Source organism: Glandiceps talaboti, chromosome 16, assembly GCF_964340395.1.
Source record: "Glandiceps talaboti chromosome 16, keGlaTala1.1, whole genome shotgun sequence".
Lineage (NCBI taxonomy): Eukaryota > Metazoa > Hemichordata > Enteropneusta > Spengelidae > Glandiceps > Glandiceps talaboti.
The window spans coordinates 23,973,997-24,001,941 of record NC_135564.1 but is presented as its reverse complement, the minus strand read 5'-3'; the positions used below and the strand labels follow the sequence as shown (position 1 = coordinate 24,001,941).

The 27,945-nt window shown below is 33.3% G+C and overlaps 1 protein-coding gene across 1 annotated transcript in view; it reads left to right on the top strand.

Annotated features, from left to right (window-relative positions):
* The first annotated feature begins 3,941 nt into the window (after nt 1-3,941).
* LOC144447505 (uncharacterized) overlaps nt 3,942-27,945 on the top strand; it is a 36,173-nt gene continuing 12,169 nt past the window's right edge. The window contains exon 1 of the mRNA XM_078137548.1: nt 3,942-4,122. Coding sequence (XP_077993674.1) covers nt 4,078-4,122 — 45 coding nt within the window. The 5' untranslated portion in view covers nt 3,942-4,077. The remainder of the gene's footprint in view (nt 4,123-27,945) is intronic.

Sequence of the window (27,945 nt, the reverse complement as noted above, 5' to 3'; positions counted from 1 at the left end):
GTTGCCTGCATCACTGAGTCATTGACAATGTTCAATTAGACAGATACAATGACTACTATATGGGTCATGGCAGCGTGACAGGGGAAGTCAAGCATAGCAGTGAGGCTACTAAGGTTTTAATTTACTTATATTAAGTTTAAACAGACATTGTCAATTTTACTATAGCAGCAAGACTTAATTTACTTATAATGAGTTTAAAACAGAATATGTCATTTTTTAGTCAATTTTTACTTATAAGGTTTAATTTACCTTATAACAGGTTATATATATATATATATATATATATATATATATATATATATATATATATATATATATATGTATGTATGTATAAATTTGATTTAATACAGATATAAGACTTAATTTACCTTATAACAGGTGAAAAATGAGACTGCCCCAAAACCCCCATATTCTATACTACTTATAAAACTAAAAAGATTACAAATTTATTTAGAAAACATGCATAAATACTGGCTAAGATCATAATTATAAATTCTTACAGTTTCAACAATGACGGAATGCTAAATCATTGTCTGTCAATTTGAAATACACAAGCCTATTGAAATAGGAGCGAGTGAAAGACTGTGTGAAAAAAACCCTGTAGGTGTCAAAGTTAGATGATAATTCAAAGACCTGGCATTGTGATAGCCTAGTTGAGATGTATTGAAATGAACGAACATTTTCTAAGACTGTCCCCAGCCTTGAGATACTTATAATACGATATAAGACTAGCACAATAACATAATTTGGGACAGTCCCCAGCCAGGAGATACTTACAATACGATATTAGACTAGTACAAAACCATGTTCTGAACATGCTGAAGAGAACTATACCATGGCCAGGCATGTCTTACAGTGTGAGTTTTTTGACGTGGGAGAGTGACGTGTTGAGTGTCCATTTGAATCTGTGCAGCTGTGTTTGGCATGTACTAGTAATTTTCACTAATCAATTTTTCACTATTAATATCGTACTTTTGTCAAAAATGTCACACAAATCTTTAATCACCTATGAAAACTACGTCATTTCCAGGCAAAAAGTCGGAAACTTTGGAAACCTATTTACATACACTTTAAACTTTATGATTTTGCTAGCTGCAAATTTTAATTCTGTTTTTATCTACAATACTTTTCCATTTTATTTTCTTACAGGGTTTGCAAAGTTCTATTAACAACGCTGGTCAATCTAATGGTTTTCTCATTAAAAAAAATAGTCAATTCCCTCGCTTTAATACTCAAAATTCACTACTGGTATGCAAGTACGCAAATAAATTTATTTTCTCATCATAATGGCAACAAATACTCCTACTCTGCAGCCTATTGAAAGATATTGTTCTAGTACATGTAACATGTGAAGTACTAGTAACATGTCAGCCAAATTTGAAAAAGTTATCTGAAACATCGAAAATATAGTACTATTTCCTCTTGAAAATAACAGAAAAGAACATTACATTTACACACCGGTGACAGACAGACAGACAGACAGACAGACAGACAGACAGACAGACAGACAGACAGACAGACAGACAGACACTTTTCCATTTCTATAGCACTAATGACCCTAAGAAGTTCAGTTGTTCTAATTCTAAAAATGAGTTACATATTGTGCAGCATGATACTTACCCTTCTGTTTTCTTCTTTTCAAAAAAAAGTTTACTATCTTCATAAGAAACATCTGTGTAGACATAAATAAATAAATGATTAAAAGTGTTACACATGTCGCCTTGTCACATCGCTTGTCAAACGAGTTTACTTTCAAACTTGGGTCAAATCACTCTCTCTCTCTCTCCCGATCAAGAAAACATTTGGTTGTTGTCCTTTTCTTATGACAGCCATTTAAAAAACAAGATTCCATCTATTTTGTAAATTTTGAGCGAAAAACCGGCCGAAATTTACAACATAAGTGTCAAATATGCGTCAGAAAATCGCCGAAAAATCATCATTCCTTTCAATAATTCCAAAATTGATAAAAATATCACGGAGGAAATGTCAGTCGAGATTTTCGCGTTTATTGTATCTAAAACTTGTGAAAGTTACAGCGAGTTGAAAGGACCCAAAACACGCACGGCTGGTGAACACTTTCGTTTCTGTGTCTTCCTATCAGATGTATAGCCATTATAGATTGGAAGAACAGTTTACATGTGATGTCAGTATATCCACATCCACTATTTCTCGTGAGACTTCACAATTTTTACTATTATATTTTTTTTCTCGAAAACGTAAATGTTTAGAGTCAGCAGTGGTAAACCTCAGAACACTAAAAATTAGTGGTCTGATAGTAAAAGGAACCAAACAATTATTTGTTTGGCCTAATCGTGATGAGATTCATGAATATGCAAATATATGTCATTACCGCCACTGAGTATTTTCCGAATACCTCCGACAGGTGTACGTATGTTTTACTTGTCGAACTCATGACGAATTCGAAGTCGCTATCACATTTCCAAAACAAATTATAAATGAACATACCTAATATTCACGTCAATTCTAGTCAGTGTTGTGGTGAAAAAGAGTCAACGGTGATCAAATGAACTAGATAACTAATTTTAGGGCATTTTGTTTAATCTCATCATGGTAGTATAACATACTTCCATGATTTCATGTAAATTGTGACAGCCAAAAACGTGTCTCGTGGTCTGAGCCAACACGAAACTTTTTTTTGTAAAAAACATGAAAAAGCAAGGTATTTTTTCGCATTTGGTGACTTGGCGAATGTATCGAGTAGTATGAGAAACCCCACACACGTCTATTTTTGTATATATAAAAGTTATTTTATCACAAGCAAGAAAAGTTACCTTGTCGTTCTGCAGCTCAGTACAATCACTCTCTGGAACGAATGTCTTTCGACTGGAAGGTGTTAATGTTGTCACGTGATTATTACCAATACTCTACAAAAGTTATTTCATTGACATGTTAATGAGGGTGACACTGAGCACGCAATTGGGATGTTGAATCACACATGGACCATATCTGTTTACTAATTGTTGTTTTTGTTATTGTTTTTATGTTCTCTCTTTACAGTTCTGAAATTAGTTTTTTGTTTGGTTACATTTTTTTCGCTCTTTAAAAATATATTTTCCCTACGAGGTGCCATGTACAATGAATATACACTTTGGGACAGCGTGTCTGCCCGACATCTTCGAGAAGTGCAAAGAGCAGGATACATGTGTTGCATACATAAGCGATTTTCTCATATATCTAACGTTCAACCGCGCTTCAAGGCTGTCTTGTACAAAAATGTGCTTACCGTGGGAGGGGTGTCATAGAGTAGTTCAAGGTCAAACTTCCAATCGATCGATCAATCGATCGTTCAATCAATTACATGCTCGATGAGCCCTGTGTGCTCGTAAACTCTGTTTAATCTCTCTAATGTAGGGAGTCTTTTAGCGCTACTCTTATAAAAATAAAAATACGGACAAACTCAGGGGGCGTCATACATCCCAAGACTGTATCTTGCCGCGCCATACTGTGTGACAGATTCGTTCCATTGCATAAAAAGTGACCCCCCTCCCCCCCCCCCCCCAAAAAAAAAAATGAATGAAAAATGATCACTCTGCAGCCAAATAACAACAGTCTCCCAAGCCCCGTAATACAGCACGTGTCCAGTCCATAGATGCAAAGTTTTACATGTCGCAACTTGAATAAATAAAATGTAATTTGTAAAGACAAACGTTGACAACCATATTAAATGTAACCGTTAGTGGCCATTGTGCACAATGGAAACAGACTATTTCATCGACTAGTTAGCAATTCGTACGAGGTTGTTTATTGGAAGTTTATTAATTTAGTTTTTTGAATGCTTTTAACGATACATCTTATCATATTGATGAGCTGGAGTGCCCCTCTATCATAGTCTATCAAGTTGTGACTGCGTTCGACGAAGTTTGTTTTGTTTTTTAGTGGAGAAAAGTAAATACACACAACAAACTTATTCAACATGTCGGCAAAGGAGCGCTTGAACACGATAGTTCGTCATATTAATTCACCCACGGGAGAGAGCAGTAACGCATGCAGTCGAAATGTACCATCCCATTTATCAAGTGAAGATGGAAGTATCGATTCCCGTCTGGTTATGTCCCAATGCGCTGCAGATCAACAAAAAACTGGGCGTATTCCCAAGAGGAGGTAAGTGTACACTCGTACGCGTGCAATATCACTTCACGTCCATCTCTCTTTTTATCTCGAGATGTACGTGCATGTTTGGCAGGGCGGATTGAATGTTTTGAACAACACGTGTAGTAATGACACACAGAATGACTGAAGGGGGTTTATTTTTTGATTAATAATACATAATTTCGTAGTAGCCTATCTGACCTTTGACCTCATAAAGTGATGTGATCTAACGAGTGTGAAGCTACCGTCATATTCATATTCATATTCACTTTCAAAAGTTGACCCCTAAGCTCAATCTCAATATGATGATGGCTTCACACGTTCATCATCAGATTCGAAGTCTTCCGAATGGGTACGAATGCGAGTTCGGCAAATCACATAAAACCGTCATTGGCAGGTTGAAATCATGCGATTGTGATTACTTTTCACTTGAATTGCATGGATTTGCATGCTCCCTTTTTATTTTTGCCAGAGTATCCAATTTGCTCCATGAATTACTGTTGTCATGGACCATTATTTTTTAACAGCAGCAAGTTCGAATCTGTTGATGACAGTCCGGTTGTTGGTGATTTCTCTACTCACATCGACGAGCGAGCAAGCATAGTTGAAATCATGGAAAGGTAAATATATCAGTCGAGTTGATTTCTTACATTAGCTTTCATAAGATCAGTTGTTACTTGGCGAAAACATTCGTGCACATGGTCCAAGCCTTTCGTCTCGATCGAGGTCTCATCACGGAAAGTAGTTGTGCATACGATACTCCCATTTGCACATGTACTTGTTTTTGTTTACAAATACTACGTCGTGTACTTGTTCAGTTCAGGTCAGCGGTATTTGCCAGGACAAGTTGTAATCATTAGGAATTGATCTATACTAAAGCAACCCTCTGATCCCTAAGTAAGCATTGCCAAACCTAGTCTGGATGCCAACTGTTGCATGTTGTTTCTAACCCTAATAACTCTCTATGGTGAGTCGTGGCAGGTACTATACAGATACTGTATAGTATTACGAACTACACTACGCCAAATAACACCATCATGGCAACCAATCATTACAGTGTAACGGAGATTATATGTCTTTTATACCAATTACAGAAACAGAGGGTGTATTACTACCCATATATCTGTATACTCTACAAAATAGTTGTGATATACTTTCTTCTATTGTATCCATTCATGTGATGTTGATGTCAATAAATTTTCTTTTACTTTTCAGACCCAGACAAGTATGGAGTAAGTTTTGGAAAAGGAATAGAAAGTCATTAAAGGATAATTGCATGTATAGTGGATCTGGAAGTTTATTTCTGAACACAACAAGACTGCAAAATATCAACAAATACCATAGATATGTTTACTGTTAATGTATAAATAAAAGCCACACTAATTAACTAATTTGGATTTATCAGTATGATTCTGTGACAAATACTAGTGAAAATGGCCACTCTTTAATTTTAAATGTACACACTTGGGGAAAAATAGGAAACAACAATTTACAAAAATAGTGTCAATGACATTGTGTATAACTGATATTGAAATTCAAGTTATTATCAGAACAGGATGTTCAATTGAATATGTATATCTGCCAGGTAGTTTTGAAGTTGCACATTTTTTTTATAAGATCTCAGAAATAGTATATAAACAATTTTGTATTCGTTTCATCAACAGTTTTCTTCATCTAGATTGCTCCCTAACATTCTGACAAAATTTTAATGTAATTACATGTACGCATTTAGTTATGTAGTTTTAGCCTCTTGACAAGAAATACCATTTTAGGCTTTTAAGGTGTTATTGGCTTGAATGATTCTTCACCTGGACACACCTACAAAATTTTCCGTCAAGTTTAAGATTAATTTGCCCAGTACTCCTCAAATTGAACTTTTTTGATAAAATATCACATTTTTAAAATTTTAAGTGCTTCAGTATTATCAGATCATCATGAGTATAGGTATGAACATTTCCAAACTAGAAAACCTAAATAAAATCCTCGCCAACAACCAACACACGTTTCACCAGTCAGGCAATGGCACTATAGTTTTGTATTGTACCTTACATGAGGTGTGTGTAGACCTTGACTTGAGTGATGTAATATCATACTGGATGACCTTGCATTGGCTGGTTTCATGGTAAATCACTCTTTTTGATACAAGTGTGGCCCTACTTTTTGTGTTTCATAACTTTTTCATGCCAACTATGGGCCGGTAAGTCAATTTTTAAAAAAGATAAAGAATAAAAAATCATCTTTTTCATGTTTCTCAGGCTCTCCTTTTCCTCCTCTCTATCTTACTTTTATGGGATTCCTGGTAGCAAGCCCATTCCCAATTTCAGCCCCCTGCTTTCATACTGTCCGCCATGAAAGAAATGCTCTTTGTGAACAAATGTTGCCACCACCACCCCATGTACATGTAAATGGCATCAACAAGTCAAGATTCTTGTTTATTCTTGCTGTTCCACAAAATATTAAGGGTGGGAGAAAACAAAAGTATTTTTTTTTTATTTTGATGTGGGAACTGAAAATTTGGGTTGGTTGGGTACTGAGAACCAGAACAAACAAGTGGATCACCTAAACATGATTTCTCCAGTCTGTACACACTCAGTACAATACCCTGTACAATCCAAACCAAATATCTAAACATTCTGGCAACTTTGTTTTATAAGTCATATACACACAGAGAGGTACTTGCATTCAAAATATTTTGCCATGCTTATATCACTTTTGGATTCTCAAATATCCAGTATACATGTACTAATATTTTGGTGTAATTTGGAATATTGACATCAGTTGTCTTGGTAACAGATTATTGCTACAAAACAACTTCATATGCAAAATGAATGCTGTTTTCACATTTCTCTAAATGTATGTACATTTGGCTTTTTACAGACTGATTTTCAGCTTTACCAGTCATATTTCAGTATTCAAAAATGTTTCAGGGAAGTTTCGAGAAAGTGCAAAACAAATTATGATGGCCTTGAAGTTCCACTATGACCTTCAGCTTGAATCAAAAGGGTCATGTGATCATTGAGTTCCCTGTTCCCTAATCACATATGTACACTTACTTTAATTACGACTAAAATATTTGTGGGCCCACCGTCTCCAGTGAGTTTGCATAAGAGAATCAAGAGTGGCAACAACAGTTTTCTGAGAGCCCAGATGTGAGTTTTATTTATTTATTTATTTTATCAGATGACCACTACTTTGTCATGAAATTAATTGATGTGCATCTGTCCCATATAATGTGTTAACTTTGTGCAAAGACTGAGAAATGACAGTGCATGCATAGAAAGACAGATGGAGGGAACCAATTGTGATTTAACTCTCTTGAGTGTCGCCCATTGGAGGTTAATACTGATCACAAACCCACAAAACAGAAATACAAGCAATACAATATTCATTTTCGAAAATTTATTTCTTAACAAAATAAGTTGCAATACACAACTGATATTAATTTTAAAGTTTTAAAAAAAAATATTTAAAAAATCTTAAGCATCACTTGGTGTTATTTAAAATAAGCAATAATAATAATAATAATACTTTATTTTTCTATAGCGACTTCCATCAAAACAATAACAAACCGCTTCACAATAAAATATATAACAAATGATTTAAAAATACAATGATAAAAGTAAGACCAGCTCGATACTTGTCAATACTTGCATTGTATTGACATTACATGACTTATATTGGCTAACTTAACAACAATAACATTATTACAAAAATATACATGGCTACAATGTTTCCTGAAATGTATCTTGCCATTATATACAGTATGTACATGTGTATGGTATATCATTTGGCAATTTGAGCATATATTGTACTGAAATTAGCAGAAACATGGACATCTTACTGCGAAAAGCAAGATTTCAGCGGACAAAGAGAGACTGACTAAAAAACAAAAGTGTTGTTCTTACATTTGCTAGATTACATGAGTCAATGATTCCAGTGGTGTTTTTGTCATGTGGATCATAATCCTGGAACTAAGCTAGTGTAGAGACATTGGAAGTCTGTACAAATGACTGCGGGAGCCCCCCCCCCCCCCCCCCCCTTCGCTAGCTCTCTCAATCCTTCCCATCAGAAACATGAGCCTACTGTGAGCATAGACTTACATCAATGTCCTATTATTTATGACCTATATCTGCAATAATAAATTATAATTTACTGCTACCCTAGTTAATAGCTTTAGTCTGGCTCGCTGCACTCACACTTTTACAAATCAACCATCTTGCACAACCAGTAACTCTGGTACATCTTGATTCCTGAAAAAGGCAAGAAAATATGACATCTATTAATTCAATGAAACCAATCCTTAATAAAACCAAATTCTGCTTTTTTGCACATACAGTGTTTGTCTATAATTTTGACTGGTTAATGGGAAAAAATACAAGTCTTTGTTGAGGACACACTCCTCCAGAACTACTTTACTTCTATGTAACTGAATGTGACATGATTTTAGAACAACTTTGTAGTAATAAATAAACATTACAATGTTTCTTTGGTTGAGAAATTACATAGAGTGTAACTTCACTGTAAGCACTTGTTTCTCTGTCTGTCTCCCCTCCCTCCCTTTAATATATCTCCCCTTGCCCCTCCACTCTCTTGCCTCTCCCTCTTTCTCACTTATTGATGACTTAGTGATATCTGTCAATGTACTAGTATACATAAATATTTTGAAGCCTAGAAGTTGAACTTGTTATGGAAACTGAACAAAACAATGCATAATGGGGTGGTCCAACATATGTGACATATAATAAAAATGTACATGAAATTCCTTTCTCATTATCAGGTTATTCAGGGTAGTTGTTCCTTATAATATATTTCAGCATGAAACGTTATCAGATGATTATTGATTAAATATGTACATAGAGTTTTGTTTAGAACATGCCATTGAGTGATTCTACAAAAATAAGGATAATGATATTTGAAATGTAAAACTTTTTTCAAAGTATGTATAAAATAACGGTACACCAATACAATAGCCACATTAGTATCAGAAATCTTGTATAATGTAATAATTTGTATGTTTATCATATGATGTGGATTTCATGGTATTCTTCTGTCATTCTAATACTTCAGTCAAGTGATTGAAAAATGTGAAAAAGTGCAAATGTGTGCTATGAAACTGCTTCGTGATGAGTTAGATTCCAAAGCATACAAGAATTACAGTCGAACAGTTCAGAGGTATTATCTATGTGTTAAAATCTTTTTGATTAATTTATCAAAATCATTCTATGCTATGAATGAAAATAATTCATTCATGTGAGCAGATACAAAAACAGGAAGTTCAGTTTGAGTTGTAGCATTGTTCTTATCATTGGGTTTTCACCAGCTAATGTAGCACCAAAAAGAAGAAATCATGTTTATGTTGTTTGCGGTTACAAAATGGAATCATTACAATGTAACTTTATGATCGTAGATGTACACACAACAATACTGTTAAGTGGTCATCGCGTATGTTGAACTTTAAGGGTAACATGATGATGTAGAGCAACAATCAACCATAGACAGTGCTCCACTGTCTGTGAATCAACATACATTTTCAAAATACAATACTTTTCAAGTTGTAGGTATGTTCAGATAATTACATGAAGGACCAGCTGGCTCCTTTCATATAGGTTAGTCCTAATAGTAACTATTAGTTACGGCCAAAACACTGGTCTGAGGGGAACTGAACAATTACAAGTATAGTATTAGTACATCAACCACTACATGATGTAATATTTGCTTGTAAGTTGTAAACAAAAACAAAGATCATGGGAGTATTGCAACCCGCAAAGTACAACTACTTTCCGTGATGAGACCTCGATCGTGACGAAAGCCTTAGACCACGAATGTTTTCGCCAAGTAACAACTGATCTTATGAAAGCTAATGTAAGAAATCAACTCGACTGATATATTTACCTTTCCATGATCTCAACTATGCTTGCTCGCTCGTCGATGTGAGTAGAGAAATCACCAACAACCGGACTGTCATCAACAGATTCGAACTTGCTGCTGTTAAAAAATAATGGTCCATGACAACAGTAATTCATGGAGCAAATTGGATACTCTGGCAAAAATAAAAAGGGAGCATGCAAATCCATGCAATTCAAGTGAAAAGTAATCACAATCGCATGATTTCAACCTGCCAATGACGGTTTTATGTGATTTGCCGAACTCGCATTCGTACCCATTCGGAAGACTTCGAATCTGATGATGAACGTGTGAAGCCATCATCATATTGAGATTGAGCTTAGGGGTCAACTTTTGAAAATGAATATGAATATGAATATGATGGTAGCTTCACACTCGTTGTGATCTACCGGTGGCGCGAGGTCACTGCACCGACTGGCAGATAGAGGCAGTACGCGCGTTGTCGAGTTTGCAGACATGAGAGTTGCCAGTAACGCATGTGACTGGTAAACAACGCCTGTGTCTGGTTTAATACATATTCGGGTTTACGCCTGCACATTTTGCACACGTTACAATTTGTTTGTGTATATAGTTATTCACATCATGCACATGTGTCACTTGTACTTCACGTGCAGTGCTCCTTCAAGTCACAGAATTGTCTGTGTTCCAGTCTAGATGTATACATCGCGAGAGCGTAGTGCAAGTGCGAACCAGAGGTGCGAACTTTCACGGTAAGTTGACCCCTGTTCTTTCATCGACAAAAATGTACATGTGTCACTATTATTAGAAAAACTATGCGTGTGTCTGGATCACAACAACTTGTGTGCTAATAAGTATACACTATTCCATGATGGCAATATTCTACTCTATTTCGACCGTAATACAAAACAATCAATATTGGCAGCTGAATATTCCGGAGCAATCGCCGGCAACGATAACTTTGAATATTGTATATACCCAAATAACGTCATTATTTTGTATGATCATCATAGATAGCATTCTTGAATAGAATCTTAGCTCACGTCACAAGGGACTGATTCTCCATTGTCAGAAATGTTTCCCGTAATATCAAGCAGGACATGCAGTTTAGAAAGTAGTGTGTTTGTCGCTAGTATAGACCCATCCCTATGCATTGTCTCACTCTGAGTTGTAACACATAAACACAGATATAAGATAAGATAACGAGGTGTAACATTTATTATGCGTACATGATTATGAATGCATCTTTATGCTCAAAATACAATGTACAAAGCAATAGACCATTACCCGTCTCGCGGGAGACGCCATTGAGTGCATAGCAACCACATTCGGGTGGTCAAGCTGAAGTGTCAACCGCTTAGCAACACCATTGTTCTCGACGTCACGTACAGTGCAATACGTATGATCATGGAAGTATACTTCCATGGTATGATAGATCAAGGGAAGCAAACTTTTAAAGTATGGTTGTAAAAACGATGTGCGTATGTGAAATTCATAACTAGCCGTCAGACGTGATGGTGATTTTTGGCCGTCTGGGCGCAGATGAAGAGCGGTTGAGATTGACAGTTTCAACATGAACTTGAACATATTACTAGAGTTGGATCCACTCGAGGATCGCAGGCCCTATGGTTGAAAACTTGCATGTCAGGTCGCGAATATTGTATTCCTATTTTTAAACAACGTCTAAAATTTGATACAATGTCATAACTTTTCCATAGACTTTTTATACGTCGCGTAGCGTCGTCTAAAAACCAACACAACAACGTGTACGCGATCACTTTACTGTATAACGTGATGTTAATAGTTGGCAATGATGTAATTCTTAGTCCGTAATTCGTCAGCTAAATTCGTCAGGGTCCGCTAAAAACTTTGAAATCGGTTTAGAATTTTTTTCGCTGTCTTTGATTTTATCATATACATTTATAAATGAGCTATATATATGCATTTAAAATTAAAATTTAGAGATACTATGTCGTTTTATTTTACGAATTTGGACTATGAGTTCTACAACATGTTCATCGAACTCAAGTATAAACATGGCTGACACGTACACGTGTTTCACGCATCGCCGGTGATTCCCAATTCTAGTTCCTGACGATTGTATTCCGATTTTACTCTAAGTTATCTTCATACAGTACTAGTCTAGTTCATGACGACCGTATTCCGATTTTACTCTACGTTATTAAGGTAGGGTAAAATTGGAATACGGTCATTGGGAACTAGACTGGTAGATATTGTTGTATGAAGATAACATGTGGTAAAATCGGAATACGATTGTCAGGAACTGACTATGATTTCCCGATCTGTGACGATAATTAAGAACTTTTCAATTCTGAACTCTAGGACCGAAACGGGACATTGGCACTCTAAAAATGTGTAAAGCGTAAATGTCAACGGTTCATAAGGGCTTACGGCTGGTGGATGTGTAGTAGTACTACGCCACACTTCATGTGCATTGCATTCTAATATACTTATATTGAATATTGGTGACGGGAAATGTTTCCACCATGTACATGTGTACTAATAATCAAAACTACTCGATTTTGCTTGTCATTAATTACCATTTCTCAAGATTGAAATATTACAGCCATATAGTATGCTGCATAAGTTTGGCACTGACAACGTATTCCCAGAAATGACAGTCAGTTCGGAAATATAATGACAGTGTGACACTGGCGTATTTTTCTTTTAACTTGATGTTGACACGCTATATTTTCGCAACATGCTCTTTAGTTCGTGTACTTTCAATTTTTCAATGTCTTCCATGATGACTTAGGATTGTAGATGGTCACAAACGGTAGTATTTTTTTCAGACTAATGCATTGACTTTCATATGAACAACATGGCCACTCCGCAAAGCTTGACCTCCGTAGCAACCGTTGCTAGGTTATTTGCATATCTCGCAAGATCTGCCGCGAGACGGAAAATACTCTATTGACACAAGTACAATTAACATTCTGTGGGTTTAAAATGGGCCATATAATGAGTTTTGAATAAACACAGCTGTTGGAATGAACGATGTTTTGAAGAGAACCATGCAAGATTGTGTATACATAGACAGTTTTCTGAGCTTTCCTAGTGACTAGCATGAAGTTTAACAACAGGCATTGATACTGGTAGTAGTACTGTATTCTCAGCTGTGTCTACAGTCAGTCAATCTTTACATGCATGGTAAAGCATACAAAAATAACATGCAGAAATAAAATGATTAAAATATATTCTTTTAACCATGGAAGTATAACCCACTTCCATGTTTTAACCAACTGATGGAGCACTGTTTACATCGACTAGAAAGTTTCCAAGAGGATGTCTATCATCTGAGGTCAAAATATGCAGAAACTGAATGAAAATTTGAATTATCTAATGAAAAAGAAGAAGAATAAGTGCCTTTCTTTAATTTGTATAATGAGAACAAAGAATGAAATGATGAAATTCATCTTCTACCGCATAATTTGACAAAATTTAAAGATTCTTTCATCATGTACAGGAATCTTAGGAGTACACCATCTCCCCAACTCAATATAAATATTATAATCCAAAATTCTAAATTTAGTCACTAGTCTTCTACCAACTGGATTTTTAATTTGCAGAAGATGTTTCTCAAAACCAAAAGCTGTTTTAAATAATCTAAATGTTCTCATTTTGTTTTTATTAGTACTTTTTTCTTCTAATGTCATTATGTAATTCCCTGTACCATGATTACAAAATTCTAGACATAAGTCATAAAATTATGATGAACCTTCCTAGTATAATTAAACCTGCAAAGATTTGACCACACACTGTTCTCATTATATTTAACAAGTAAGTTTCTAATAATAAAATATAAATACCCCATGTTGAATAACACATAGAACAAATGTAGGCTGCTCACAATAAATTGTCCATCGACAATTAATCTATACCAATACTTTAACAGAAGTTTAATGACAGTGAAATTAGTGGGACCACATTTTGATACCTTATAAGAAACCCAAAGTAGAAATCTATAAAAAGAAAAAAAAACATCAACAAGAATCTGAAAATTTCTCAATTTCATAACCCCAAACTTCACATCTGTATGTCACAATAGCAACAATTAAACAATCAAAGAGATCTAAAGCCACATCAATAGAAATACTCTAGTTAGAAGAAATAGTTATACATGAACTTAAGAGAGCTCTCGTGGATTTAAACTTCAAGTTATTGAGGTTTTGTTTAAATTTACTGTTAGAAGAAATAATGATACCAAGAAAACAGTATTCTCTTAGGCTTACATTGTCGAGAGTAAAATTATAAAAAATAAAATTTGGATTTCCTGTATTTACATATGACCTTGATTTCTTAATGTTGATTATTATTTTCTACTTTGTACAAAATAATGTAATTTAAATAAACAACTTTGCAACTCAACTTTAATTTCTAGTGGTAGAGACTCATCAGCATATAAAAGACAATTCAGAGACACACTTGTAAGTTTCACAGGGCTATCATTCTTGACAAAACAAGCTCTTTCCAAACTGGTGGATTCTAAATCAACTCTTTCCTTGTTTTTGACCTTCCTTCACCAATCTTAGACTAAAGTACTAAAATTTATTACAAAAATGTTCGCAATTTTCGTTTTAAACATGTACAAATGTAACTACATTTTTGTATGAGGCCAGACACCAGAGTTATACCTAGCCTTACAAACTATGCTCTATTCCAAATTCATTCATGCTACAACAACACTGTCACTGTTTTTCACCTACTTCTATCCATCTTAGACTAAACTACTAAAATTTGTTAGAAAAATGTCCGCCCAGTGTTCTCCACGAGGGGTTTTTGAGGGGCGCCCCTCTGTTTTCATGGACCACCCCTCTGTCTACAGAACCGCCCCTCAGTTTGCGTTCAGCGCCCCTTTGTTTTGGTGTGAACGTCTTCAAGAGATTCTATTCAATGCCGTTAATGAAGGAAGTGAACAGCGACACTGTGTCTATCATCATTTATGAACTTATTTATCGCCTTGATTATAACAATGGTAGCCGAAACAAAAACAGTAAATGTAGTACCATCGTAAAGTAGAAGACGGTACGTTGGTAGTTTCTATGGCCTGGTATATCAAGCCGGTAATTTCCAAGCCTTCCCGTATACGCAATACAGTACGCATACGATGTACGATGTCACGACAATTTTCGCATTGTATCGATAAATACGAACAAAATCCTAAAATTTATACATGTTCTTTAGAAATAACTACTCCGGTACGGTTCCACCATGGTAAAATTTATGTCCTAAATGATCACGTTTGGATGTGAATCGCGATCGTAGTACCACGAGGTAGCTCCGATGTGGCAGCCATGTTTGTTACTGTACATTTGCACTGAACGTATACGGTTATTCTTAGCCCAAATTCGTCACATTAAAAATGTATGTATTTCCGGCAAATTTGGATGAAAAATCATTTTCCATTCATGAAAATTAAAAGGATATCAAATTTTAGAGAAATAAAGGGAAATGAATTGTTTTCAATTAATTTTTATGAATGACATGCACATTTACAAGGTGAAACCAACAACTCAAAACTAAGTGATAGCTAGCCTAGAGGTGCATACATGTACATCAACAATGCCATGTGTTGTCACTCCTGTGTGTAAAACATGCTTGCCAACATTACTATAACATCGTTTGTGTAACTGTCAACCTCCTTCCTGAAATTTTTACATTGTGAATTATGTTAAAGGTTTGGAAATTGGTGATCTCAATACATTTCAGTGCATTTTAGTTTGCTGAATGAATAAAATAGGAGTTTTTGATTTTGGAAACTTTTTTCACTTCCTAATATTATGATCTGGAAATATGCTAATGATATGCAAATAAATATGCAAATTAGGGCGCCCCTGTATTTTACAAAATTGTGGAGAACCCTGCCGCCATTTTGATTTTTAGCATGTAACTAGGAGACCAGACACCAGAGTTACCTAGCCTTACAAACTATACTCTTTTCCAAATTCATTCATGCTACAACAACACTGTCACTGTTTTTCACCTATTTCTATCCATCTTAGATAAAACTACTAAAATTTGTTAGAAAAATGTCAGCCATTTTGATTTTTAGCATGTAACTAGGAGACCAGACACCAGAGTTACCTAGCCTTACAAACTATACTCTTTTCCAAATTCATTCATGCTACAACAACACTGTCACTGTTTTTCACCTATTTCTATCCATCTTAGACTAAACTACTAAAATTTGTTAGAAAAATGTCAGCCATTTTGATTTTTAGCATGTAACTAGGAGACCAGACACCAGAGTTACCTAGCCTTACAAACTATACTCTTTTCCAAATTGATTCATGCTACAATAACACTGTCACTGTTTTTCACCTATTTCTATCCATCTTAGACTAAACTACTAAAATTTGATAGAAAAATGTCAGCCATTTTGATTTTTAGCATGTAACTAGGAGACCAGACACCAGAGTTACCTAGCCTTACAAACTATACTCTTTTCCAAATTGATTCATGCTACAATAACACTGTCACTGTTTTTCACCTATTTCTATCCATCTTAGACTAAACTACTAAAATTTGATAGAAAAATGTCAGCCATTTTGATTTTTAGCATGTACATATAACTGTGAGACCGGACACCAGAGTTACATGTACCTAGCCTTGCAAACTTTGCTCTTTTCCAAATCTCATTTAACAGAAACATAACTAGCAAAAGAAATCATGATCAAATACTACACCAATACTTTGACCATAAATATTTGCAAGTTTTAGAGTTTAACAATAAATGTATTAATCCTTTGTTAACTTTCTTATCTCTTACAGGTTTGTTACACAGTACATAACAGATGTCCTATTCAAAGAAGCTGTTGTTTTGCTCGTCTCTAAGAGAAAAAAAATAACTTCAGACTCTATGTGTAGTAAAACAGAAATTTAGATCTTAAATCAATTAGTTGTGCACAAGGACATGAGCTCTATTTTGAACATTTTTAATACAATTGAAATGAAGAGTGTGTGTGTGTGTGTGTAAACAACTTAGTCGAATACTGCAGTCCGATTTCTTTGATACTTGGTGGTCATGTTATATTGGATGTCTAGTAGTGAAATTGTTCAAATGAAAATGATCACATCAGATATATGGGTTTTGGGTCAAAAATGTGATTTTTGTCAAAGAATTTAAACTACAAAACTACTGGGCAGATTGGCCTGAAATTTGGTGGGAACATTCTCAGGGGTGTGTAAATTAAGATTTGTTCATGACATGATGTTTCCATGTGTAATATGCAAAGTAGGGCTTTTTGGTTAAAAACCTACAATTCCAAAACTACTCAGTAGATTGGGCTGAACTTTTAACAGGGATGTATCTGCCGGTGTATAGATGAAGAAATATTAAGCATATAATGATCTCATCAGTAACATCCAAATTAGGTGTAAACATGTAAATTGGTCAAAAATTTATATCTCAAAAAGTACTTGGTCAGGGAAACTGAAATTTGGTGAGATGGTTCTAGAAGTGTTGTTCTGCAGATTTCCTTTAGAATAGTTTGACACAATTGGCCCTAGCAACCATGACCATGGCCTTAGCAACAACCAAATGGCAGTATATTTTGGTTAAATAAGAACACCATCTGGTAGGCAGTTAGTAAACATTCAAAAAATGTATGCAAATATCCCTAGCAACAGTGGCCCCGCCCATGGCAACAGCCCAATAATCACATATGTGACAAACATAACATGGTTGGATAGGCAACTGGATAGTCATTCAACAAATGAACACCTATTTTTAGAATGGACTAGCATATGGATAAATATTTTAAAAAACTACAGTTGTGCTACATCGCCATTGGCAGTATTTTGGAAAACAATAGTTGTGCTACAATGCCATTTTATATTTCTTTTTTTCTAAATATTTTTTTTCATATCTGAGGTAGTTATGTTTTTCATTGTTCTCCATATGCTCTCTGTTTTTGGTTTCTTCTCATCAGATGTACAGTCATTACATTTTGGAAGAAAAGTTTTATATTGTCTTTTTAAATTGATGTCAGTTTGTGCATCCACCAATTCTTGCGAGACTTCATAATTTTTGTGATGTTACAATTTTTTTCTTGAACTTGTTAATAAAAAGGTTAGGGTCGGCAGTGAAAAACTAGGCAGGGTCAGATAACCGGAATCAAACAATTATTTTTTTTTATTGCTTTAAGAATTATTCAGAACATGATGATTCCATTATTGATATGCAAATTATGGCTAAAATGTGTCTTTTTGGTAAAATAATCTTTAATTCCAAAAGTAATGAGCTGGAAATTAATTTGAATGGCTCTTGGGGTGCATAGATGAAGAAGTGTTAAGCATATGATGATCTCATCAGTGACATGAAAATTAGGTATAAAAATGTGAATTTTGTTTAATCTTGTCTCTTGGCTCTCTTCGTTGGTGTAAACACACATGTGTTTTTGTAATTTGTACTTCAAGCACTTGTTAAATGAGAATGTTAAAAGACACAATCTTTTGTCATTAGAAAAATTTTGGATATTGCAAAGAGATATAGTCATATAACTTAAATCATGGATAATATTAATAAGTAATAAAATGTAAAATGAACAGAAAACTAGTGTGGACTTCTATATATCTGACAATTTTACATGTTTTACACAGAGTGAAGCTAGCATGTAAGTGGTGAATGATTTCATTTTATTTGATTTAGTTTTATTTTTTGTTGTTGAATGAGACTGATTTTAGGGAGCGATCAGATTTTACGCTGACTTCTTGTTCACCCCACCCCTGCTGACAAATAAAAAAACACTGCCCCCCCCCCCCACATCTGTTGACAAGAAATATTCTTCTTGTTCTTTCTTGTAATATATAAAGCTCTTTAGGCAGGAACCCTATGATAAGTATGATTGTCTGTTCATAGCTGTGCAAAATATTCATGGTTTTAGTAACCAAAAGTTCTAGGATATCTCTTAGATTGAGTGAACTATTATCATTATAGATTAATTCAGCTAATTATAAAGTACATTATTAGAAATGAAATTAACATAATTGTAAACCTAGGGGTTTCAGTAAGTTTCAAAGTAGGGAGAGAACTTGAAAAAGTGTCGGGAGAAGTGCATGCTATGCCCATGCGTGCATGCTATACAAATGGGAGGGGGTGTCCCCCTCCCATGGTAAGATCTTTTGAAAAATGAACACCTTTTGGAGGCCATTTAGAGCACCGTTCATAAGTAAAACACAACTTAGTTATATCATAAAAGTATCACTAATTTTAGGGTTTCAAAAGTTTAAATCATTTCAAGTCATATTGACACAAATGATAATGAAAAAAAGATCAAGTACAAAGTATAGTATAGTTTGTTTTATTTATTTACTTGCCCTATGTGGGCTTACCAAGTGAACATTTTGTTCAATACAAATACATCCACTGGGCTTATAATAGTGTATGGTACTATACTATAAACTATACAAGACTATATACTATATACTATGCTATGCTATATACTATATACTATATTATACTATACTATATACTGTACTATACAATATACTATACTATATACTGTACAATACTATACTATAATATTCTATACCTATACTATAGTATATAGTATATAGTCTAGTATGGTAGTCTAGTATAGTATAGTATAGTAGAGTATAGTATATGGTATATAGTCGTGTAGTATAGTAGAGTAAAGTATAGTATATGGTATATAGTGTAGTATAGTAGAGTATAGTATAGTATATGGTATATAGCATAGTGTAGTATAGTATCGTATATAGTCAAGTATAGTATATAGTATAATATAGTATATTATATAATATAGTATAGTATATGGTGTATAGCATGATAGCATAGTATAATATAATATAGTATAGTGTGGTATAATATAGTAGAGTAGAGTATATGGAATATAGTATAGTGTAGTATAGTATAGTATTAAGTCAAGTATAGTATAGTATATCATATAGTATGGTATATAGTAAATTATAGTGTATAGTATAGTATAGTATATGGTATATAGTATAGTATACTCTACTATATAGTATAGTATACTATATACCAGACTATACTATATACTGTACTATATAGTATACTATACTATATTATACTATACTATATAGTATACTATACTATACTGCATGTATATACTAAACTATACTATACTAAACTATACTATACTATACTGTACTATATACCAGACTATAATGCTATAATGCTATGTACTGTACTATATATTATACTATACTATATACTATGTATTTTATTATGCTATGTACTATATTCTATACTTTACTATTCTGCACTATACTATACTGTACTATACTACACTATACTATAATATACTACACTGTACTGTACAATGTACTATACTATATTATACTATACTATACTATGCTATGCTATATACCATAAACTATACTATTCTATACTATACTATATACTAGACTATGCTATATACTGTACTATATACTATACTATATTATATTATACTGTATACTATACTATACCATACTATACTATACTATTCTATACTACTAGTATACTATATACTGTACAATACCTTGCTATATTATTCGATACCTATACTATAATATATAGTATATATTATATATAGTCTAGTATAGTACATTATGTAGTATAATATATAGTATAGTATACTGGTAGTATAGAATAGTACATAGTATAGTATAGTAGAGTATATGTTATTTTGTGTAGTATAGTATAGTACATAGTATAGTGTAGTATATAATATAATATAGTATATTATATAGTATAGAATAGTATAGTATAGTATAATATAGTAGAGTATATAGTATAGTGTAGTGTAGTATAGTATAGCATAGTATATCATATGGTATGGTATATAGTAAAGTATAGTATATGGTATATAGTATAGCATATCATAGTATAGTATTGTATATTATAGTATATAATAGTATAGTATAGTATAGTATAGTATAGTATATTATGGTATAATATACTAGAGTATAGTAGAGTATGTGGAATATAGTATAGTGTAGTGTAGTATAGTATAGCATAGTATATCATATAGTATGGTATATAGTAAAGTATAGTATATGGTATATAGTATAGCATTGCATAGTATAGTATTGTATATTGTAGTATATAATAGTATAGTATAGTATAGTATAGTATAGTATATTATGGTATAATATACTAGAGTATAGTAGAGTATGTGGAATATAGTATAGTTTAGTGTATAGTATAGCATACTATACCATACCGTACTATACTATATACTGTACAATACAATACTATACTATCATATATAGTCTAGTATAGTATAGTATAGTAGAGTATAGTAGAGCATATGGTATATAGTATAGCATAGCAAAGCATAGTATAGTCTAGTATAGTATAGTATAATATACTAGAGTATAGTAGAGTATATGGAATATAGTGTATAGTGTATATTATAGTGTAGTGTATAGTATAGCATACTATACCATACAGTACTATATAATATACTTTACTATATACTGTACAATAATATACTATAATATTATTCTATACCTACACTATTGTATATAGTATAGAGTCTAGTATAGTGCATAGTATAGTATAGTATAGTATAGTGTAGTAGATTATAGTATAGTAGAGTATGTGGTATATAGTATCGTATACAGTCCAGTATATTGATGGCGCAAATCGAGAGATCTGATTGATCTAGGCATCGAACTAGCGCGTCTAAAATGAGCGATAATGCGCAGTTGGCATGTGTCCAAATTTTGATGTTCTCTCACTGTTCGTCTACGAACGTTATAGTCCGCGCAGGGATGGGGGCACAAATGAAACCAGAAAATGTTGCGTCTTATCTTGTTTCCGACAGTTTCAATATACTGGTATAATATAATAGCGATAAACCACCCCTGGGAATGGTATACCACTCGGTTTTGACCAGTGAACGAAATATATTGAGTTCACTGCTCAAAACCGAGTGGTATACCATCCCCAGGGTGTGGTTTATTGCTTAAGTATACTATAGTATAATAGAGTATAGTAGAGTATATGGTATATGGTATAGTGTCGTGTAGTATAGTATAGTATGGTATAATATACTAGTATATGGAATATAGTATAGTGTAGGTTATAGTATAGTATACTATAGCATACCGTACTATATAATATACTATACTATATACTGTACAATACTATACTATAATATTATTGTATACCTATACTATTGTATATAGTATATAGTCAAGTATAGTATCATATAAAATTAGTATAGTATAGTATAGTATAGTATAGTCAAGTATAGTATCGTATAAAATTAGTATAGTATAGTATAGTATAGTATAGTATAGTATAGGATAGTATATTCTAGTATAGTATAGTATAGTATGGTATAATATAGTAGTGTATAGTAGAGTATATTGAATATAGCATAGTGTAGTGTTGTATAGTATAGTATATAGGCAAGTGTAGTATATAGTATAATATAGTATATTATATAGTAGAGTATATAGTATAGTATAGTGTATGGTATATATTATAGCATAGGATAGTATTGTATAGTATATGGTATATTATACTATACTGTACTATATAGTAGACTATGATATATACTATATATTGTACTATATAGTATACTACACTATATTATACTATATTATATACTATACTATACTATATACTATAGTATACTATACTATACTATATATTATACTATGCTATATACTATATATTAAACTATACCGTACTGTACTATATACTACACTATGCTAATAACTATGTATTTTACTATGCTATATACTATATACTATAATATACTAAACTAGACTATGCTATACTATATGCTATACTAGACTGTACTATATACTAGACTAGACTTTACTATACTATACTATGCTATACTATACTATACTATATACTACACTACACTATACTATATACTCTAATATACTATACTATTCTATACTATACTATATACTAGACTATGCTATATACTGTACTATATACTACACTATACTATACTATTCTATACTATACACTACACTATGCTATATACTCGTGTACTATATACTATACTATATACTGTACTATATACTTGTCTTTACTTTAAACTATATACTATACTATACTATACTATACTATATACTAGACTATACTATACTATACTGTACTATATACTAGACTATATACTGTACTATATACTTGTCTTTACTATATACTATATACTATATACTAGACTATACTATACTATACTGTACTATATACTATACTATATACTATACTATACTATACTATATACTAGACTGTGCTATATACTATATATTGTACTATATACTATACTATACTATACTATATTATACTATTATCTCGTTCTATTTCCGCTAGATTTTTAAATTTGGAATGCTGCAATTGAGTGTTGACCTATTTGTCTTTTAAGTTTATGTTTCGCTTCTGTGCTATGATTGGTCTTTTTGGATATAATTGATTTCATATTATCTCATTGTCTGCTATTACGTCCCAGTGTTTAGTTATTGCATCTCGTAGATGAGATCCGTTAATATAGAGACTGTATGTTGTGTTGAAGACCAATGGGATCTCATGTGTGGGTGTCCAGCGAGATATGTCTCACACTTGCACAAAGTGTATCATCACATGGCATCAGAAGCTACTGTATGTAGTTCCTGAAAATTGGATACTACTCACTTTAAATGTGGTATGTACACACATTCTTTGCAGTCTGACGCAATGCAGTCAGTTGTTGAAGCACTTGACTCACCAGTTACACAAACAATCGACTATATCATTCCAAAACCACCACCTGTGTATCTCCTAAAACTATTATGTGATTCTCAAGAAAAACACATTTAAATTTAAAGGAGAATTCTACAAACAAACATGCATGTGCATTGGCTCTTGGGCATCACCCGAAATAGCCGACATTCCATGAACTGGAAAGTCGCATTATTGAAATCTACACGGATAAAATATCACTCTGGACACATTTCAGGGGTGGCGTTTTCATGATATTTTGTGGCACCCAAGTTGAACTAAATAATCTGAGTGAAAAAATAAACCAAATACATCCAACTTTCAAATTTTCGTTGGAAAGCTCAGATACGGAAGCAACATCACAATCCACAAATGCCACCAATAACACAAAGTATTGGATATCAAAACTCATTCCAATATTTACACAGGTAATACTGCCGCCCGAACTCAGTCTTCAAAGGGTCCATTAAGGGTCAAACGATCAGATACATACGAACAAGTAGTAACGAAAAAGAATTTCAAAAGAAAATTAAATTCTTCACCGGGAAACTGGCGAAAAGAGGCTATAATGAAACAGAAATAAATACTAGTAACCTGAGTCTACTATCATAATACTGGCATCTCTATTTGATGAACAATACAAGTAAACTCTGGGCAAACAAATACGGAAATACAACACTCCTCAATACTACACTACACTACACTACACTACACTACACTACCCTACACTACACTATAATGTAGTATAGTATATACTATTGTATATAGTATAGTATAGTATAGTATAGTATAGTATAGTATAGTATAGTATAGTATACTAGTAGTATAGTATAGTATAGTATAGTATAGTATAGTATAGTATAGTATATAGTATAGTATGATATAGTATAGTATAGTAGAGTATACTATAGTATAGTATAGCATAATACATGTATATATAAAAAGCATAGTATAATATATAGTATATATTGTATAGTATAGTATACAGTATAGTATACTATATAGTATAGCATGGTATATAGTATATAGCATAGTATAGTATAGTATATAGTATATATTGTATAGTATGGTATATAGTATAGTATAATGTAGTGTATAGTATACAATACCATTCTGTATAATATAGTATAGTATAGTATAGTATAGTATAGTATAGTATAGTATAGTATAGTATAGTATAGTATAGGAGACCGATTTTTGAATTAGAAGACCGACACTTGAATTAGAAGACCAACACTTGAATTAGAACACCCACACTTGAACTAGAAGACCAATTTTTGAATTAGAAAAATACGATCAGGTCGACAAAAACTCACTGACCTCTTTGACCTCTGGCGCTGAGGAAGTCCTTGGGGGTTGTCGTCCTGACAGATCTGGAGTGTTTTTTGTTTCTATTAAGGCAACTTTTAGGTTATTCATAACCTTTGAGGTAATATTTCCCAGCTTTGAAAAGCTAACGTAAATGTAAGTTTTAAATGAGTTTCCCATGTCACATAAAAATGGGCCCGTAACATTGGTACAGGGACATTATTAATATTGCATGTATAGTAAAGTCACCGGTACGTCAGAGAACTTTAGGTGGTCATACCTAGGGTATAACAGAAACTGGAATCTCATGAGATGTGGTGATTTGTAGTGTCAATAACATGTAGTATCCGAAATAGAAAGTGTATTAATCCCTTCTGACAAGTTCATAGAATCATACTGACGATCGTGAGTAGAACAATTAGATTAACTTCTTTTATAAACTATTTCACTTTTCCCTCAAAGTGCAATATAAGTGAAGCATTGATTGTGAAACAGCCAGGCATTTACATGACATGTTCTGTAACTAGTGTGGTAGCTAGGTAAGACATGTGTGTGTGTGTATATATATATATATATATATATATATATATATATATATATATATATATATATATAACTCGGTGAGAATCAATCTGCTAAGACAGTGCTCTATACCGCAGTGGCAGAGCGTAATAGAGCGTAAAACTATATATATATATATATATATATATATATATAAAAATGAAAGAAGACGAGTCTGATATTACATAGTGGAATTACACTACGGACCGTTGCACCCGAAGGATCGTCAGGTGTAATAGTGTGGTTTAATAGTATTCGTTAGCTATACATCCTGCATTATGTACATAACTTATGTGTGTTCACTGACGGCTGTGTGTACACAAAAAGATTGACAACAAAGGTTACGTATTATTAAGTAAGAACTTGTTAGCGTGCCAAGGTGATCAAGCACTCTACTTGGCGAAAGAAGAATGAAATTATATGTATATATATATATATATATATGTATAGTTATAGTTATGTTTGAACTAATAAGTAATATTAAAGAATGCATGTAAGATACAGGGACAAGAACAACTATTTACGTGTACCAAATTTCAGACAAGGCTATGCCATTATAGAAAAGGATTTTTTCTATCACAAGCCAAATAAAATGGCCCCAGTCATAATATTCAAAACAGCATGACCCTCGACCGCCAATTTCAAAAACAGGATGACCCAACCAATCCCCCCCCCCCCCTATATATATATATATATGTTGAGGGTAGAAGAAAATCAAGTCGGGTTTTTCGTCTCTACAAGCCTGTTTCGTGAGTAAATCACTCGTCAGGAGATGTTGATGTACATATATATATATATATATATAGTTATCTATTATTATGTATTATAATTGTTTTTTGGGGGTTTATGTAGTTGTTTTTGACTATAGAATGATGTACTTTTTACATTATTTCATGTCAAATAAAATATTGATACTGTAAAATTTTGAACAGTTTTATGGTAACCCTACTTTTTCTGTTTATCCTTACTCAACAGACCCAGCTTTTCAGTTCCAATATTAAAATACCTTTATGTTTTAATTTTCGTCCGCCCTCAATATGTTGTGAAAAAGCGTCCTCTCTGACAAGAAGGAATACGTTTCTGGACGTAGACACTGTGTCTATCGACATCATCTACAGTTATGGCATCGAAGAAACTTGTTCACGAAAAGTACATTTCCTTATATAATTATGGCAGTTATTCAAAATGGGGGGGGGGGGGGTGAGTGTAAGAAAAGCTGAGAAGGGCTTGTTTCTAGGAATCCAATGAAAAGATGATTGAAAGGAGGAAAAGGAGAGGCAAAGAAACATGAATTCAAAGATGATTTTTTATTTATATACTTTTTTAAATCGACCGATCGACCGACCGACCAAAATTTTCCATGGAAAAAAACAAAAACATTTTTAAACATTAGGATCACCCCTACACACCAACCTTGGTGACACCAGGTCGAATAAATAATAGTGGGTGTTTTTGCGATTACCTAGCTTTATAATGTTATTCATGTTTTTATCAGATAACATCTCTAGTTGATAAAGTTTTAAATCAAAACTATCGTCTTCTCTGTCTCTTTGTAGCTTACCAACTTTGAATTAATTAGTGCACAGCTAATCCTTGATCAAACTGGTAGGCTATTTGGCTAATTACTAGTGACATATTTCCATAACCAGTGTAAATATCTACTCACTGATAAATGGTAATACACCAACCGTTAGTCGGATTGGTAGGTGTCAGTTAGTGAACTAAAAGACTTTTTAAGTTAACGTGAATGTTGGTGGCGCTATACTACTGAGAACGCATGAACGTACGTATAAAACATCTTGGTAATATAGTTTTGTGTACAATGTATCTGGATGCGTAACCAAGTTGCAGCAAACATTGAACGCAAGACGCACATAAAGACGGGGTGATTATCAGTGTAGTCAACCTTTCTTATTCTTGTTTTTTTTTTGCTTTCTTAATTTTTTTGTCACTTGCTTTGGTATACTTTAGTAGCCTCAGTAAGGACAGTATTTTTACACATTCTAGATCTAAGGTATTCACGGTAATTGCCTGTTAAATTAATTTAACTTGTATATATATCTGGTACCTAGTATTTAGCAACTGTAATCAATTTTTTTAGGACGTCTACCTGTTGGGAACGCCCTAATCAAATATATCGGAGTTTGACGATTTACATACAGGCAGAGTCACTTACACTTACCTTGCTTCATTTCCATAGAGTTGTGTCGCCGGGGTGTGTGTATTTAACGTCAAATAACGGTAGTACTTTAATCTGACAATGGAACACAATCCCCTCTACATTAATATTTGTAGTCAGAGGGAACTGTTAACGGTTTCGAACATTGGTAGGAAAACTGCTGAAGCCATTATCAATCTTAGAGACGCTATTGGGGACTTGAAATTTGAAAATT